The 19,024-nt window shown below is 39.6% G+C and overlaps 3 protein-coding genes across 7 annotated transcripts in view; all 3 read right to left on the minus strand.

The window, feature by feature from the left end:
* Positions 1-8,293, minus strand: part of LOC100746032 (protein similar) — a 37,823-nt gene extending 29,530 nt beyond the window's left edge. The window contains exons 1-4 of one of the 3 annotated variants that reach the window (XM_003492715.4): positions 7,817-8,293; positions 587-774; positions 349-497; positions 69-254 (exon numbers count right to left, since the gene is read on the minus strand). In XM_003492715.4, coding sequence (XP_003492763.1) covers positions 69-254; positions 349-497; positions 587-774; positions 7,817-7,860 — 567 coding nt within the window. In that variant the 5' untranslated portion in view covers positions 7,861-8,293. Of the gene's footprint in view, positions 1-68; positions 255-348; positions 498-586; positions 775-2,810; positions 4,093-7,327; positions 7,348-7,816 lie in introns of those variants that run through there. The other 2 variants (XM_033323185.1, XM_012390601.3) reach the window with 2 other exon arrangements.
* A 517-nt stretch (positions 8,294-8,810) lies between these two features.
* On the minus strand, positions 8,811-11,566 carry LOC100746155 (mitochondrial intermembrane space import and assembly protein 40-B). 3 transcript variants are annotated; one of them, XM_033323186.1, is made up of 2 exons: positions 11,479-11,566; positions 8,811-9,862 (listed from the first exon to the last, which is right to left on the minus strand). In XM_033323186.1, exon 2 carries the CDS (start codon positions 9,444-9,446, stop codon positions 8,976-8,978), a length of 471 nt encoding a protein of 156 aa, XP_033179077.1. In that variant the 5' UTR covers positions 9,447-9,862; positions 11,479-11,566; the 3' UTR covers positions 8,811-8,975. The 3 variants fall into 3 exon arrangements, with proteins under 3 accessions (XP_033179077.1, XP_003492764.1, XP_012246062.1); XM_003492716.4 differs by lacking the exon at positions 11,479-11,566 and adding an exon at positions 10,288-10,439; XM_012390639.3 differs by lacking the exon at positions 11,479-11,566 and adding an exon at positions 10,236-10,374.
* Positions 11,567-13,704: 2,138 nt separating this feature from the next.
* Positions 13,705-19,024, minus strand: part of LOC105681343 (G-box-binding factor-like) — a gene marked incomplete at its 5' end in the record, with an annotated part of 10,834 nt that continues 5,514 nt past the window's right edge. Inside the window, one exon of the mRNA XM_012390598.2 lies at positions 13,705-16,281. The remainder of the gene's footprint in view (positions 16,282-19,024) is intronic.

Consider the following 19,024-nt stretch of genomic DNA (forward strand, 5'->3'; position numbering starts at 1 on the left):
TGTTACACTTTTTTACACATCATACAGCAGCTGACTAAATTTATTTACCGTTGGAAAAAGCGATTTACCTTGTAGGAAGCGCTCTTTAGATTGACCTTCCTCCCTTTGCTGGTCAATGTGCATTTAAGTCGTAGAAAAAAACTACAAGCACGCTTGTCGCTTTGCTCAGCCGGTTTCGAGGACAGGCATTCCCGTAATTCGTCGTGATCGCATGGGTGACTGTACTCGTACACGCTCTGACCCATCATGTCCATCTAAAACGAACAAGAACAGATTTCCTTAAAAAATCGGCTCTCTTTCCTTCTTTTCCATCGTTGGCAAATGCTTTTTCGTATCAGACAAACGCACCTGAGAAACACCAAGGTAATCACTGACATTCTCCGACAGATAGATCATGTTACCATCGTTGGATAGCACCAACATGAACCCGTTTAGAGCTTTGGAGAATAATTCGTCCATGTGATTCAATGTTTCGGATTTGGTCAGTGTGCCTGGAACTAAAGGAATAACGAGAGGATAGATCGATATTGAAGATTGAAACGTTGTGAGTAAAGAAAATGTTGTTGAACTCAATGTAAACACTTACAGGAATCAACCACTGAGCGCACTTTGAGATACGCGATTGCTAGTCTCATAACACTGGCCTTATCTAAGTGAGATGCCTGTTCCGATGGCAATGGAAGAGCGGCAGCTAGATCCGAGAAAATGTCAGTCTCTTTGCTCCGACGGTATCGTGCAGCATCACGAGACTTTTCCTTCCTTTTCTCGTTACACCTACAGCATAAACATATATTCTATCTTTAATGCAATCTCGTGTCTCGTTAACCCTGCTATTCTCACAATCACGTTCTTATACATATTTCGTTCTCAAATTCTGAAATACTCTGCTCATGAAAGGCGTTTTCGTGTTCTATGGAATTTTGCATTATTGCACGCTAAAACCAAATATTTAAACATACTTTATTCGTTATCTGCGTCTTAATAATATTTGTTGAAATATAATTTCCATTTAGAAGAATGATCAAACAGTCCCAAGGAGGACAATAGGATTAAACCTTTGTCCGAGAAGACCCTCGTGCAAAGTTGCCCGGGTACTTTCGCAATTTCGCTAACTGCTTACAAATTAAACCTGAGAAATACCTGATAGAGTAATTTTTTCAATCCTCTGTTACGTGACTTTGACACGATCTAATAACTGTGAGATTATGAGAATAACAAGCACGGTACTGCATGAAGTATCGTGGGTCCTAACGAAACAGCAGAAGTATGTTAATGTTCAATCACAGATTTACACCTACTTCTGTGAGTCACTCGAAATTTGACGTCAATATGACTGATAATTATCGACCATCTGTTACTTACAATTTCGTGCCTTTTAATTGACTATAACAAATCGAGTATATATATATATATATATATATATATATATATATATATATATATATATATATATATATATATATATATATATATATATATATATATATATATATATATATATATATATATATATATATATATATATATATATATATATATATATATATATATATATATATATATATATATATATATATATATATATATATATATATATATATATATATATATATATATATATATATATATATATATATATATATATATATATATATATATATATATATATATATATATATATATATATATATATATATATATATATATATATATATATATATATATATATATATATATATATATATATATATATATATATATATATATATATATATATATATATATATATATATATATATATATATATATATATATATATATATATATATATATATATATATATATATATATATATATATATACATATGGAACGACGTAAATAACGGGGAGAAGGTGAGATTTACATCAAACACACGTTTTGTCACGTCTCGACTATCTCAAATGGTTGTTATCTCTCGCATGAAATGACCTTCGAACAGTGTTCTTCTCTCCATTCCTTGAAAATGCTATTATAGTCGTGCCATCCACAGTTTTCTTTCCTACTACGTATTCCCTTCGAAACGATAAGCCTCTTATCGACGTCGCTAGACACGAAAATTCAGAATGTCCTGGATACTTGTACCGTCATACACCATCATGGAACGAAACGACCGCATTTTTCCAATCCCACTCATATTTCACTTAATTGGAAGTTCATCGTTTAATCTTCGCTATGATCACTAGACTGAGGATATTTATACAACTTCGTACATGAATCATCCACAATTACAAAGTACAACCCAGGCAGAAACCTTTTGTTACCCAGTAATAGCTATGACGATTAATGCACACTGAAGGAAAAGAGATTTTGGAACCTAACGGTGATTAAACAGAATTACAGAACTTTAAAGCTGTTTCCTTACAAAAGTAGAAACAAGAAACGCGATTTATTATTATTTTTGCACATTACATGTATTCTGCGTACGTAAATTTCCCATAAATGCATAAAAATTCACAGTCTACTGAACACAAACGAACACACAGATTATCGTAGAAGCTGCAATAAAATCCTCCAAAGAGAAACCTATCTATAAGCTATCTTATAGTGCCATTCATTGATATTTGAGTAATCAAAAGAAAGCTTTGAATATTCCTTTGAATATTCATGTATGCACTACGTTATTAGAACGAACGAACAACGAAGACGCCATTCGAATATATTCACACTTGCAATCCTTGCAATGCCAAACCCTATACCTACCATACCATAGGAGCAAACAAATAAGGAACGAAACTTCGAACCTCCGTTGCCCGGTGAACCGAGCACTTACAAATAATCCTCGAGTAGCTGTTCGTCCTCGTTGTACTCGTATTGGTAATACTCGTTTCGCAGATCCAGGCACGGTGGCAGGACGTTTTGCCCATACGAGTAGGTGGTGTCGTACAGAGGGCAACGATCGCTTTCTGGACACTGAAGCCATCGTTCTTCGGTGCAAAAAGCAAACGGTTGAGAAAAGTAGCCACAGAATTGTTCACCGAACCAATCCATACGCGGTAGATCACTGGACGAGACATCCATCAACGAAAATCCAGACTGTTCAAATTGTTTGTCGTCCGTCAAGGAACCTGGATAGGGACCGTATCTCGTTGCTTTTACGCGACGACGAAAGTTCGACGAACTACTCGGTCGATAAACTCGTAATGAGCAATTCGTCTGTGGCTTATCAGATTCGAAACATAGAGCCAAATCTTCGACGTCCACCGGACCCAGCTGGCAATTCTTAGCGCCTTTAGGCGTAATATTTTGCGCGCAGTCTCGAAACTGGCTACATTGAGACTGTGGTTGAGGTTGCAATAGCTCGATAGGGATCGACGATTCCATGCACGGGAGGAAAACTTGAGCGTTGGACGTTCCAACGTCCGCAGAGCGGGATTCGAACGGATTCTTGCCTTGGTCATTGTAAGATCTGTCCACGCAGGGATTAAGGGAATGATGATAATCGTCGACTGAAAGGGGCTGAATCTGTGCGCGAGCGAATTGGCAAGACGGTAAGGTGGATTGATCGTCATAGAAACTCGCGTTGTCTGACTGTCTGGCGATCCAATCGGAGCAACGACCGGGTTCATTATCGGCCAGCGTATCGATCGGCTGGACACGTGACGCGATCATCGCGCTCGATCGTTTCCGTGTCCCTTAAGAAGCAACCGGTTCGACGAGAAGAATGTGGCCAATGAAGGAAGGATGGATCGTTTGACTTATCCAGATTTTTACGATGCTCGAAACGCCGGCGCCGAGTATCGTCGCAGTCCTCTTCTTCTCCTTCACCGTTACTCGTTACGTCGACAACCAAGAGACGACAAATAAAACTTTGGCCCGATTTTGCTTCCCCCTCTCTATGGTGTGCACCTTCTTTTTCTTCCTTTTTCTGCGACTCCTCCTCCTATGGCGTGATCTTTTTTTATCATCAACCGCTTGCTGCTGTAACTGGCCACGCGTGTTCCTTTCTTCGATTCTTTCTTTTTCTATGACGTTCCTTTCCACCACGAGAGAGACTGGCCCCAGATGAACCACTGCTCTCGTTCGTCTTCCCTCTTCTTCTCAATTCTCGTAATTTCTGTTAGGTTCCCTCGCTTAAAATGACTTTTCTTCCTTTCGTTTTTACAAATTTCTTTCCGTTTCGAAGATCTTTCTTACATGGACAGACTGTTGTCAAATAGATAATACACGTATGGTCGGTTAAAACTCACGAGAACATACACGTGTCGCATTTGGTATAACCGTAACATACTCAATCCCATGGAAGACTATCCTGTGGACGATTGCACTCAAGCGACATTCTCGTGGCTCATCTAGAAACGTACTTCGAAATCGTTCACAGCAAGATCGAATTTTCGCTGAGTCGACTGTTCACGCGATACTAGACCCGAGAATACAAAACCTTGTTGTCTTGCACACTTGGAACGATGGCTATCTTCCGACGATAACGATACTACCTATCACGATACGCCAGTTTCCCTCGATTTCGTTCCCCAACGAATCAGAGCTAATCTTCCAATTACGTTAATCTATCTTCTACAAACGGCGATCAAAAAATCGACCGATTTTGACTAAAAATGTTCGACGTTTACTTTGATATCGAATGAATCGCGCAACGAGATAGTATATTAGATTAAAACGCATTACACATTGAAATATCTAGTAGAAGAAAACATACATATTTGTAAATTCTGCATTCTTAAAATGAAACATTCGTAAAATCATCATTTCGATCTATTTTCACACGTAGAATAAGTTACTACCGATTGTCCATTCTTATCAACCCGGGGACTAACCAAGTTCAAGTATATTTGATACGAGTTCTCAAATGTAATTTTTGTTAAAAACAGATCGTTATGCGAAAAAATGTTATTCTATATTTTCAACTTATTTTTACCACGATTTCGGAAGCATTCTGTATATTTTTCTTCTTGATATAAATCGACCGAGTTTATTGTAAGTATTGGTCGAATAGATCAGATCGAATTAAGATAGTTAATCATCCTGATAGAGGCATATATTCTCCACGCTTTCGCGATTTTCCAGCGCGCTAGATCGTCGTAGATCTAGTAAAGGAATGGGTATCACGTGCCGATCTACGACACGCTACGGCAATCGGCCTTGATCGACGAAACTATAGCTCCCGCAAATGCGGAAATGATACCTGATTCTGAGTAGTTAATGATTAACACATTATTCAGGTGCGATATGCATTTACAATAAACTATTGTTTATTGAAGAAATGCAAAGAAGCATGTAACGGCAGATTTCTGATTAATGTATGAGATCTATTTCAAAGATTTCGTAAGTGCGTGTTAGCAAAATAAAAACTTTAAAAGTCGATTAAGAAAAGTACATGTTACATAATTTGTCCGCTTCAGACAGAGATCAGTTGTTTACCAATCCCTACTAACAGAATCGCTTAGAACCAAAACGTTAACATAGAGAATAAATTTCTTTATTGTACTAAATTGTGTATTGTAATAATTGCCGAAATATAAAACTATATAGAATATATTATTCGCGTATCGCTCAACTATCTCTGTGTATCATCAATAGTATACGTATTACCAAATAGTTAAGAATCACGGGGAAATTTTTCGACAATTATCAAACTAATAATATTATCGTAAATCGATCGATAAAGAAAATTGGTTTCTGAATATTACGTCCTTTCGGTCAGAATTAATTTTCTCAGCGTTGGTTAACGAACGATTAAAAACGAATATAGGCCTATCTTACCCAACGATACATAGATATTTTTCGCTGCTCTTAATTATTTCAGTTCGAGGAAATCCGATTAAACGTAATCGGGTGTCACAGAAAAATTTCTTGAAATCGACGTGAAGATAAATTGGACGTATTACAGGCGAGGTTACTAAAAATAGCTTAGGATTTGATAATTCCACGAACATATAAACAACCTATTAATATATGGAACTAATTGGAAAAAGAAAGTTTCCAGAAGGTCGCATGTCGGCTCAACATTCGAATACACTACAATGCTACCAAACGAAACGATGGTATGCGTGCCTCTATCGCACCGTGCAAGAGATACATCCACACCTACACAAGCATATACTACGTATCTACGTAGCCTCAAGCAGAGAGAGTTCTCCTTTTCCTCCAAATGGGGTTACACGAAGAACCGAACTATCATTATAAATTCACGTAATAACGCGCTACTACATTCATGCACATATAAATATATGATATATATCTGTATATATGTAGACACATTATGATACACTAGGTACACAACATATGCACATAAAACGCTATGCACATGGGCATCTTTCGAACGTCACAGTGATCGAGATATGATAACTATTGTTTACGTAGCCAGTGATTGTTAAGAAGCAATTTGGTCGTTTGTTGATCGTTTGTCGAACGAAATTAATTTATTAATGCATTTTATAAGTAGACTCTTATCGGTTGAACGACCATTCGGTAAGTTAAACAAATTTAGAAAATATGTATATCTTATATGGAAAAGCCACAAGCCCGAAATACTTACACAAGGGTACCATAACTCTTTATCTCCGTGTGGGTTGGTTTCTTTGATTATGCCGCTCAATATTAACATACATACATACATAATACGCGTAATACTAACGCTTTTGATTTATCTGAATTTTAATGATTTCGAGAAGACGAGCTGACTATTTTTGCGACGAGTCTGATTTATCTGTCACGTACATCGTGTACCATTTTCGCGTTAGTTTCGTATCTTAGAAAAGCTACTGTGAGAAAATAAATATATGATATATGATATCGTAGTACATGATATCGTGTATATGTAAATACACATACAGTAAGTTTTCATGGTAATCGTGAATTTTTAGGTTATAACTATCATTTCCTTTTTTAAATTTTATAAGTTTACTGTATTGAATACAACTGATGCCGTTCTAACAAAGTAAATATATACAACACGAAACTTGCCATTAGAATGAATACCTTGTGCACACGTGGAAAAAACGAAAACAAGTACAGAGTACGATTTATGTACAGTGTAGTTTGTTTTTCTACCGCGATACAATACAACGTATACAAAAAAGCAACAAAGTTCGCTCTTTGGCCTTAGAATGGAATTATCCCAAAGGAACACGATATCGCAAGGACATCTACATCAAATGTAACAATGCTCGATTCGAGTGCATGTAATTTCGTTTGAATGACGCGCGATTTAGATGAAAGGAAAAAGAATTCGTTATATCCCCGCCCAGGTTTTTGAGGCCCTATGGGTTTTACCGATCTAACGTGGCGGTCTACGTAAAAACCAAAGTCTGAATCAAGTTGGTGAATTACCGCATTTCCTTGTACGCGAAACTTTTTTTCACTTTGATTGTCCCGCTTAAACAGTATACGCAATCGCAGCTGGAGAACAAATGAAAAGAGATCGAATTATTAGAGGGAAGAGACATAAAGTAATCTTATAACGTAGGGTAGAGAGAAAAAGATATCGGTAATGGAAGAGGAACAAAAAGAGTATAAGAGGAACAGAGAGAGAGGGGGGAACTCAACTCGGAGGAAACGCGATTGCGTCAAACACTCACGCACTCACTCACGCATATGCAACGCGAAATGCGCGCGCGCGATTCACTGAATTTGTCTTTGGAGTTCGTCAATTCCAAGAGCTGAACAGTGCCTGTCTACGTACAATCATGCCATCGAACAGAGTAGAATATCGTAGCTAACGGCATGCCTGGAATTTTCTCGTGAAAATTGGGGAAACTTCAGGTAGAAGCAGTAATGTCCATACGGGTGCTCTGAGCTTTAATGTTACGATTCACTTACCTTCTTTTCTCCTTGTGTTTCTTCTCTTTCTTCGGTGGATCCATAGCTCGACGAAAAATTTTAAAGAAAGTTTTCTCAAATGGTACAACACTGTGGGATAGTCTCAGTCACTGCTAAGTAACGTATTTAACTTACAGCCCGACACAGGCTCGTCACAAAATTCTTCGTGCTTGATTGTCTCTGCCGTACTTTGCTCGCACCGACTCTCTCGTGTTCTCCCGTTATCAAAATCGATGCACCAACATACGTTCTTCACACGGTATGCGACGTCACCTCTGCTCAGTTACTTTCATTAGCGTGATGAAACGAAAACACATTGTGCTTCTCTATACGTACGAAACGCTCGACGAACGCCAAACTCATGGTGTGATGGCGATGATGATGACGATGGTGAAGGTAGTAGTGTAGTAGTAGTGAGATTCGTTACAACAGTGGTGGTGGTAAACGACCGCGGCGTGGTGGTAGAGGTTGTATACACGAGACCGACTATCCCAAGGGTTGGAACGAAAGAGGGGAGGCCGTGAAGTTGACGTCACAACACAGGTTCCATCTTTCTCGTAGAGAAAGATCGCACCGCCATCAAACGGCCGTGACGTCAACCATTTTGTTGCCGCGCTATAAAGTAGGACATTCAAAACTTGATGTCACAATAAGAAAAAATTATCTCTCTTCCTAACTTGTGCGTCACAAGTGAAAGGAGAAGGCAATAATGTATTAATTCGAGGAACTATTTATTATTTATTACGCACAAAGTATATACAATCGATTGAGATACAGTGAACAAAAGCGAAAAATAAAACTATTAATTGCATGTTTAAGTAATTTGCTTTAACTTTTAAATGAAAAATAATACGTATATCTGCCTGATGAGGTTCAGCTTTCTTGTAATAAAATGAAAGTTACAATCAAATAGATTGGTTTCTCCTCGTTAACAACATGTTGTAAATGTTGTGAATGCCATGAATTATTGTACTAGAGGTTTAAAACAGATAGGTAAAAAGCAGCATTTAGGAGTACTTTATTTTGTACAAGAATGCTTTCTTACACAACCTATTTTTTATAAAATTATCAGAGATCTTCTTTCATTAAGTCTTGGTGAAAATTTACTCTCACTATGCTACGCAAATACATTAATTATTTATTCACTGGCAACAAATCTTCACTTAACATTAGATTGTTCTATTCCCGTTCCAATACTGGATGTATGGGGTAACTCTTTTACTTTTGATTCTAAGTGAGAATCTTTGTTATCGACCTCTAAATTTTTTTTATGCTCGTCCATTGGATCTTCGCCATCTTCCAAATCCTCCAAAGATCCTCCTCTCTTTCCATATAATGCTGGATATTCTACCATGCATGTTTGCATGGTTTTAAATGCATTGTAACAGTCTGAACCTTTCGGTTCTGCAGTTGAGTAATGGAAACAAGAAAAGGCCTCACGGAATTCCAAACCACATGGTCCAGTAGCCATACCTCCCAAACATGGGCAATTCCAATTAATTTCTCCGCTGGATAATAAGAGACCAGGACTTGGTTCTGGTTCTGGAAGTTCTATTTTACTAGGCGTTGCATGATCTTCCTTTGTAGCAAAGATTATAGTATCTTTACCTTCTTTGTGGATGAATGGCATTATTAACTAATTCATAAAACTGCAAAAGGCAAAGATATGAACTTGTTCTTTAAAAAAGAAAATAGAAATATATAATGTTGAGTTTTTCCAAATTCAATTTGTTCTAAATCTTTGTACTTTAATGTTGATAATTCCGACTATTTGCACTAAATGATAATAAATTTGCCGAAGCACGATGAATAGCATAGATGCAAGTATGCCCTTCGTATTTTCCAGCTACGACTAAAGCTGCCCGAAGACGTACATAACAATCATCAGTGCACCTTAGAACACATCTGTGTTCCTTTGAATCAAATTTTAGGATATCTATGGTACCCGTGGTTCCTTCTTCGCCGAACAATTGTTTTATTGATTGAAGAATGTTCTTCTTTAGATAGACCTCTGTAATTTCAAGACTACGGCTGTCTGGCAGTATTCTACAAATAAAAAAACATATTCTGAGTATACAGATTTTTCCTTATAAATGTAAAGTATAGTCACCGAAGTTATGAATAGAAGGACAAATCGCATAAACATCTACAAATTACAAATGAAAAATTATTTCATCAGATTGCACAGTAAACGAATATGATTAAATCATAAAAGTAAGAAATGTAAATCATGAATGAAATAGAGTACATTTTCTTAAAATAAGATAGTTAACTGTATTTTCAAAACGCATTTACTTAATTAACTCATATTTAACTTTTTACTGCAATCTTTATCTATATAGATTATATCACTCTCGAAATCTAGGTTAGGTTATATGTGTAAAGATAAAGATCTTAAAAGCTGATTAAATGTACTAACAGAGAAACGTCTAAATAATACATAGTACACACAACACTAACTCCCGACTCACATTTGATATCTACGAATTTAAAACAGCACTTCTGAAGAGGTTCCGTATAAATACTGCGGCACTTCATTCATGCCTTTCCAACAAAGCTAGACAACGCATTGTGCGAAAAATAGATGGCGCTATCGGTCGGTGACATCGCAATTTTTAACTTTAAGTACTGTATTTTATTATCAGTGTCTAATTTTTTATGATACATTGTCATGCGTTGATTTTCAATCGGAACTATAGTAATAAGAAAAGTATACTATCTTGAAAATTATTATCTAGAAATACTTATAGGGGAATTACGAAAGAACGATATAACTGACTATAAACGTTATCCAATGAAATGATTGGATTCCTAGGAAATGTCTTAATGCGATTGCTAGTTATAAAATGGTTATACAAATTCAAGGTAGTCGATAAACTAGCCTTTATCCTGTGAAATTCTGCAAGACATTAGGGTGGATAAAGAATTCGTCGACATAAACCTAAAGCGTCTTATATATCAATAGTTAACCCTCATTCTACCTTTAAAATCTTGTCAACTAAAAATTTTAAATCTTAATTTGTAATCTCTTAATGACTTATAAGGCAGTACGTATTCGTTTTCTTTTATAAAATGGTAATTTACTACATATTTCCCAATTAATAACTTTCTAATACATTTAACAATGATTTCGGTAAATTGTTTAATGCGTCAGTATCTTTAAATAATAACAAACGAAATTAAAAACTAATTACATCGAGAGTTTAGGAAATTATTTTAACTGGACTCGAAAGCGCAACTTCTTCGCGCAAGGTCAATGCTAATGTCAATAGCCAAGGTTAAAAGCGGTTACAAGGAGAACTTTGAACTTTCACTGACAGTAGCTACATTTTTATGACATTTCAGTAGTTTCCTGATTGTAAAAAAAGTGAAGTTATCTTGTTCATTTTTTCTTTCTCTATCTTTTACCGTATCATGGGATTATATTGCTGATATCGGAGGAGAAAAAAAAACGATCGTGCATTGTGACGTTGAACCCTAATATCGATTGAGACATGAAAGAAGAACGGAAGTACATTAGATTTCGTACTTGCTGTAACATTTACGCTTCTCTTTTGACACCCGGAACATCTGTCCTCCTTTTCTTCAATACCGACTGATTTTGACAAATTCAGGGATACATTCGAATGTGCGATCTGCGAAAGAATTGATGCTTAGGTTACCTGGAGCATTATTCGAGTCTCTGAGCAATTGCGAATCCAGCGACTGGGCTATCCAAGACCCTTGTGCTTATCCTTTTCACTGTTCTATGTGGGTCCTGTATACAAGGCCTCCCCATTGGCGTAACGCGAAGAGAATAGGACTAGAGCATTATCCATAAATCAGCCATACAGGTCAAAAATTTTTGTTTCATGGCACAAACCTGAAAAATCTTTTTATTATTGGGACCGTCATTACGCTATAATCCGTCATGATGGATTACGCGGTCCGGTCATGGGATTTTCATTATTCCATGCAGACTATTTATATAAGCGCTAATCCAATGATGTAGAAGGGTGGAAGCACTCTCGTAGAGTGTTTCACTATTTCAAAATATTCTAAGAATGAATAGACTTTCTCGTTTCTCCATAAACTTCTAGGATATCTGGCGAAAATTTGCAGGTAAAAGAATACTTTTTACTCGGCGAAGAAATGGATAAGTCAAGCAAAGAATGGTACATATACGATGGCCGGAATGTGTGGCGTAGCAACTTGCGGTGCGCTAAAAGGAAATCGCAGGAACATGTGAAAATTTACAACTCGAAAATATCGATGCGCTTTACGTGGTTACGCTCTCTGGCCATCTTTCTAGCCCCATTGCAGTCGAAGATGCAATCAAACCGGACTTCTTTTATTTAAGGAGACGATCGATGATGCGATGCTTGAAACACGCGCGCGTGTGCATCAAAAACCCTGAGCTTTAATTTCGTTCGTATATAACGTATCAATTGTGAAAAAGCATGTATACATGGAACGCATAAAGATACGCTCGTATAACGCGTATCATATACAACTACATAAGTCCTACATTTGCCGGCGCGATAATGAAATTTTTAAATGACAACATTTTACGTTTTATTGGTCACAAGTGATTCGATAGATTTTATGAGGAAATTTATGGAAGTTTTGGAAAATACGTTTCGCGATACGCGTCTGTGAAACGTTGCAGAATAATCTACAATTCCCCCTTAGCGACTATAATTTCGTATCGAGTTCGATAGAAACGTGTCATCGAATACAATAGAAGACTAATGACGTCACGGCAACTATACCACGGAAAGTGGTGTATTCGCCGGAATGTCATGAATAACAAAGAATCGTAAAGTCATCGTATTTATACGGCTGTATTTAATCGCGGACTCGTCGATACTTTCAAAAAAAAAAATAAAAAAATAAAAAAAAAAGTAGAAAAAGAAGAAAGCATTCGCAACGAAATATTTCACGCGCGATGGAACATTATCGGGCGAGGCTCTCACTGAAAAACAATGCATGGTATCAGACCGAAGGAATGTTAAATAGAATGAAACGTCATGACAAAAATAATGGCAACAAAAGGTTGAAATTGCACCAGGAAGCGTGGTTCCTGTACTTCATTGTGACTGCCCGGGGTCGCACACCTTCTGTATGCAAGTTTATTCAGTTCGAACGGGAGGTTACGCGCTCAAAGGTTAAAAGATCTTGCACCTACCGTGCGTAAACGCTTTTAAAATACACGTGATATACCATGCGACATTTCTTTTTTCTTTCCTTTTTTTTACGACGTGGCAAATCGTAATTCAATGTCCGGACTACCGGGATGGCGCATAATTTATTTGATGAGCGCGTGCGCGTTACGCAATCCATCGAGAATGAGGAAAACGGAAGAAGACAGCAAGATGCAACGAAAATAAGAACATTCCTCATGATCATTAAACTCCGTACCTACACGAGCCGCCGATGGGACTGGTTCTCCTTGACGATACCGCACGCGTCATATTGCCGTTAGTAAAATCTGTCGATTCAGTTCTCTGAAAATCACTGTTACAAACGATCTCCCCTTCTTTCCGTTGCCTTCCAGTTTCACGATAGGCGACAAGCGACAACACAAGCGTGTCTTTCTTTCGCACCCTACACGCTGTGTCACCGTAGGAGTCCAAGAACCACGATGGACAAGGAGTCATTTCACTGCAGATATTTTGCACAGCCAAACTTGATTAGCATGTGTATAAAGTGGAAATAAGATGGAACTAGAAATGAATAGTAGTAGAAGTTGTTTTAACATGAAATATAAATATATTTGGGTGGTATTGTACAGTCAGTGATTCGTTCGTATATACAGAATTATGTACATGCCGAACAGTACGTTCTCGAATACTCTGCGCGTAATCTCACACATGCATACATTTGACGAATCGGTCGACCCACACGTGTTTTTTTTTTCTGAAATAGCCATCTATTCATTCGGATCCACACATCCATCTCATCCATTTCTTGGATCCGCAAATCTCTTTCTCTCTCTCTCTTTCTCTCTCTCTCTCTCTCTCTCGCGCGCGCGCTCTAGATTTTCTTTTTTTTTATTATCCTGTGTTTTTATAAGCCCAACGGTATTTCCTTTGGCGGTCGTTTACAATTTCAACGTTGCGATTAATTAGGACGTCGGCCGCCGGACAATTCCTTTCTACGAGTACACTGGCGCCTTTTTGCGAGCTTTTTATCGCTTGATTTCCTTTTTCTCAGTCTAAGGTCAACCTAAGCGGATTTTTTTGATCATTTACTGTCGTTATTTCATGACTTTTTTTCTTCTTTACGTAACTCGTCTTTTTTTTATCTTTAGCCTGCAATTTTTTTTATCATTTATTTACTGTTACAGAACTACTTGTTACTTGTATTTTTATTTTTATTTTTTTTGCTTTTTAGTCCGCGTTACAAACCACAACGAGGTATCGTTACTTTAGACTTCATGACTACAGTTAAGAGAATAAGCGTAGAAATGTATCACACTAGAGACTTGTACATTATCTTAAATGCGTAGGTATGTTCTGTTTTTTTTTCATTTTCTTTTTACTGATAATACAGTAGTAGTTGGTTAGCTAGCTTTACCCCCCAGAAAACGAAGATCCCGTAGTCGTTCGAGAACCGAGCAGAGGATCGTCAAACGCCGAGCGCGTCTACGACGGCAATGGCGGCGATGGATAAACAAGGCGACACACGTGGCGCGTTTAGCAAAAGGTAGACGCTCAGTGCGCACATATAAACATTTTACTCACACTCATGCATTCTCTCTCTCTCTCTCTCTGTTCCTCGTAAAAGCTCTCCAAAGTCCAACACACAACACCATGACGGGAAGAAATAACAGGCGCTTCGGCTCGAATTTTAACGAACGATCGAGCAAAGTAAACATACACGCGCACACACGCCGCTCTAACGAACGCTCCAGCCAACAGACACGCGGTAGGTAGTGGCTTCAGCGATCAGAAACTTTCGATTAATCACGAAATCAAGGAACTAGAAGGAGAACAATCGCTCGTTAAGTTACACGCTTTTGGTGCAAACAGTCGGAGAAACGTAGGAAGCGAACAAACGGCACGTGGGGTCCAACCGTGGCCGCGCAAAGAGAAAGACTTTGTCTCCGGCAAATCGATCGTTCGCCACGTCGATGAGCCGTATCGCGATAAAGAGAGCCATTTCTTCCTTTCTTTCTCTCCTTTTTTTTTTTTCATTCGAAGGAATGCGATCGAACCAGTGCGACACGGCTGTCTATTTGACAGAAACCCATTCCTTCGTCCTTCTTTAAAATCGAAGGGGGGGAAGGAAAAATGTCGGTTCTTGAAGATGAAAAAGAAGGATAGAGGAAGAAGGTGTAGGTAGTAAAAATAGGAAAAGGAAGAGAGAAATAACAGGGAGAAACGTCGCGGAGGCTGTCAAACGGAAGAGGCACACGGTATGGTATCGATTGGCCGGAGAGGCAGGCCTCGGGTCGCTCCAGGGGCGTATTCAGTTGTCCCGTTTCGTGCTCGACTTTTGCGGTGGTAATTTTTGCCAGCTTGTCGCGAGTAAAGGATCGATCGTGGAGAGTTCGTCGAAGCGGAGATGGCAGACTGAGGGCGTGGTCCATCGTTTCGAATCGTTCGAACTATCCATAGATAGACAGAGTAACCTATAATATCCTGACGTCCGTGACACATGGACGTGTGTCTCTCCTCTTTATGGCCACGCGGTGCTCATTCCAGGATCGAGACTCTCCACCCTCCGATTCTTTCTTTCTTGCGCGCGTTATGGTCTATCTATCGCTTATGCCGCTATCTCCCCTCGAGTTCAACTATCGCAAGACCGCAGCAACCCCCTGGCACGACTATGTTTTCGACACAACTCCACCGTATATACCAGAGAGATTCGAGCGATTCGGTTGCAGGGACGACGATATTGCTTTTGCTGTAACGACGCGATCGAAATATCGAGAATTCGCGAGTGCAAAAAATTCACAAAGAGACGAGATAGAACGTATCGTAGGATAGGATGGAGAAAAAGAAAGAGTATCGCAGGATGGATGGATCGAGATTGAAAAAGATTCGGTAACTCGAAGCGAATTATAGGGGTAAGGAAGGAGTGGCGTGCTCGGCTGAGATCGAGCCGTGCCCCCGTATATAAACCGGGTACGCGCTGAAGCGCGTACAAAGAATAGCGTAAAATAGCGCACGTTATATTTGCCGAATCAGCTGGTGTACTCTGATATAGGAACAATTCGTGCGTCAGAGGTGGGTAGGGTCATTGTTAGATGCATACCGCGCAGCTTCTTAAGTGCTTTTCATTCGCCGGCTGACAGCACACAGTCCTCTCTACCTCTCTCTGTTCCTGCTCGAAGGCTAAGATCTGGGCCTGGTCGGAGAGAGAGATCATTCATCGAGAGAGGGGTAGACGATTTAAGAAAAATTCACGTAGAGCCGAGAAGGTGGTCCACCCACGGTGAGGCCCGCACGAGGAGCGCACATTGTAATTCGGGGTCTCGGCTGGAAGCAGAGAGAGGATCGTGGATCAAAAATGGCTTCGGGTCGGTCTTTATACAGCCGGTGCTTTCTGGCGTGCAACTACCTGCCAGAGAGCCACGGTTGGCACACGGCTCGTTCGCTCGTTCGCTGCTTCGCGTCCCTTTGCAAGAGAGTTTTACCTTTACCACACCACGTACCTGGCCAACCAGCCGGTCGCTCGCTAGCTCGCTCGCTCGCTCGCTCGTTCATTCGCTCGTTCACCCGTCCATCTACACGCTCCGTCGTCGTTTCTGCCCCAGTGTTCCTGGACCGGGTGTTCGGAGGGGTCCAGAGTTCCACAGAAAAAGCCTTGGGTATATCTTTACGAGCGGAGCCATAAAAGCCGTAGGAGTTCGTCGGTTTCTCGATTAACTCTCGCGGGGTATGGATCGTGTTCGACCGGCTACGATCCTTATTGTCGTGTATATTCTTCAAGCCCGTATAATGCATGAACGGAAGAACTACCGTCCTTCGAAACACCCAGTCATCCCGTCATTGTCGTTGTCATCGTAATCGTCATCGTCTCCGTAGTCATTGTCAGTTTCTAAAAGATGGAGCCGAGAGGACATCGATGATTTTGATTTCCCCAATCAAATTTTTCTCGTCTCTATTTCGTCGTTTCGCTTCTTTCCCTACCTTTGTTTCAATCTCGTCGTGTCTTACCAAAATGTCTCTTTTGGTCGCGTTTTCCTATGTCCTTTTTTGTTAACCATGTCTACCTTCGAGTGGTCTCCTCGCTTATCCGAATCATCTCGTCCGCGACAACAACGAGATCTCGTCGTTTGTTTCGTAGCAGCCTCGACGATCTGCTGTACCCCTCTTCTGCCCTTCTACATTCTCTTTTCCTATTCTTTTTCCTCTTCCCTTTGCTCAGGTATCATATACATGGGATGTGTATGTGTGTGTGTGTGCGTGCGTGCGTGCGTGTGTGTGTGTCTGTCTGCGTGTTCGTTCACATATGCTGCTATCGGTTCACAGTGAAGAACGGAAAAAAATGATTTTCCTTTCTTTCGATAAATCACGATCAATGAGGACAACGTCACTAGGTTGGATCGATACATTTCTCTAAGTTGTCCTCTGCGATCTATCCGCTCGCACATTATATTATACACACGCTCGCTCGCAATGCGCGAATAGTTTCCGTTTAAGAAAGCGCTACACACAGCGCCCTTCTTTTTCTCTCTTCGTCTTTCTCCTTCATCTCGCTGAACGCACACGTTATACGCGCTCTTTCCGATCGATCGTTATCTATATATCCCCCGTTCTTCTTCGTTTCGCTCGTTTTTCTCTGCCGCCGGACTCGTGATCGCGTAACTCTACTCGCTGGATGCGGCGATCGAGCAACTTATCTCAGCCGCGATCCCCTTTTTCTTTAATACTACATAATTATACACAGGATTAGGCGTTTCGTTATTCATTCAGTCGAAGTGTAAGTGAGGGCGCTAGCTCGTTTAATATATTAATTATTTGAGGCAGTTTACGTCATTTTGTTTAAGGCCGAGTTAATAGTAGTGAACTATGTTTTTTGAGAAGGTGTACGCACGCGTTTAAGCCGCGCCGCGCCACGCCATTCTTCGTAGCTGATTCACGGTGAACGGACAACCAGGAGGAGTACACACCACTTTGTGTCCCATGGTCTGCTGTCTTGCGAAAATCTACTGGCAATTTAATTTAATTTCGAACGGCTGATGAATACTGTTTTTCTCGTTGGGAACAGGAACCCGTCGGGGCCCCTCGCCATCGAAAGTGGCATACTTTGAGCTCTCTTATCTTTAACGGGCCTCTTTTTCTCGTTTCCTCTTTCCTTGTTGTCCGTCGAACGTGAATCGAGCTTTTATCCGGTGCGCGTCTACTGTATACGCACAAAAGTACGTTCGTATATAGTGGAGGGCGAGGCACGTTCGAGCACAGATTCTCTATTTTTCTTTCATTTCTTTCGCTTCTTTTCATCTTTCTCTTTCATTCTTTCTTTCTCTCTCTCTCTCTCCATCAAACGACGCGATGCACACGTATCTCGAGAATAAGCTTGACCGTATATTTTACGTATAGTTCGTTACGCGCGACGTAGGACAAAATATTTGATGCCAGACTTTTTTTTCTTTTTCTCGTACCCGCTTACGGAGGAAGCACGTTTTATTACAGAGTAAATATATGCCTTGTTCTCGCCGACTACAAACGCGATAAACAATCGAAGAAGAAGACTGTTTTTGCGGATCGATCGAAAGAAAAAGAAAAAGTAAAAGGGAAACGGAGAAATAAGAGAGAGAAACAAAAGAAAAAACGAGAAGGAAAAGGGGTAAAGGAACACTGAACGGAGAAAATAATCGGTTCGGTGTACAAATGCATTCACTGAATGCAACGTTAAATAAAAAAATTACCGGAACGACCGCACATGCCGTGTATTATTTCCTTCGAGTTACACACGTGTCGCGTCGTGTTCAGTTGTGTGGGATTGTGTGTACTCTGGCTGTCTCGGTGGGTACGTTCACATTCGCTCTTTATAACGTAGAACCAGCGGACGCACGATGCTCTTTGAAAATATATCTTCGATCGCAACGTTCCTAACCTAATTGAACGCAACACGGTAGAATAGAGAGACCGAGGATGAAATTTCAGTGGAACGGAAAGAGATTTCGCCACCACAGAACCACGAATAACCGTGTGTTCCGTGAGAAGAGGAGAATCGTGAAATCGAACACAAAAAAAAAAAAAAAAAGGGGGGAAA

The sequence above is a fragment of the Bombus impatiens genome, unplaced genomic scaffold (assembly GCF_000188095.3).
Source record: "Bombus impatiens unplaced genomic scaffold, BIMP_2.2 scf_0830, whole genome shotgun sequence".
NCBI lineage: Eukaryota > Metazoa > Arthropoda > Insecta > Hymenoptera > Apidae > Bombus > Bombus impatiens.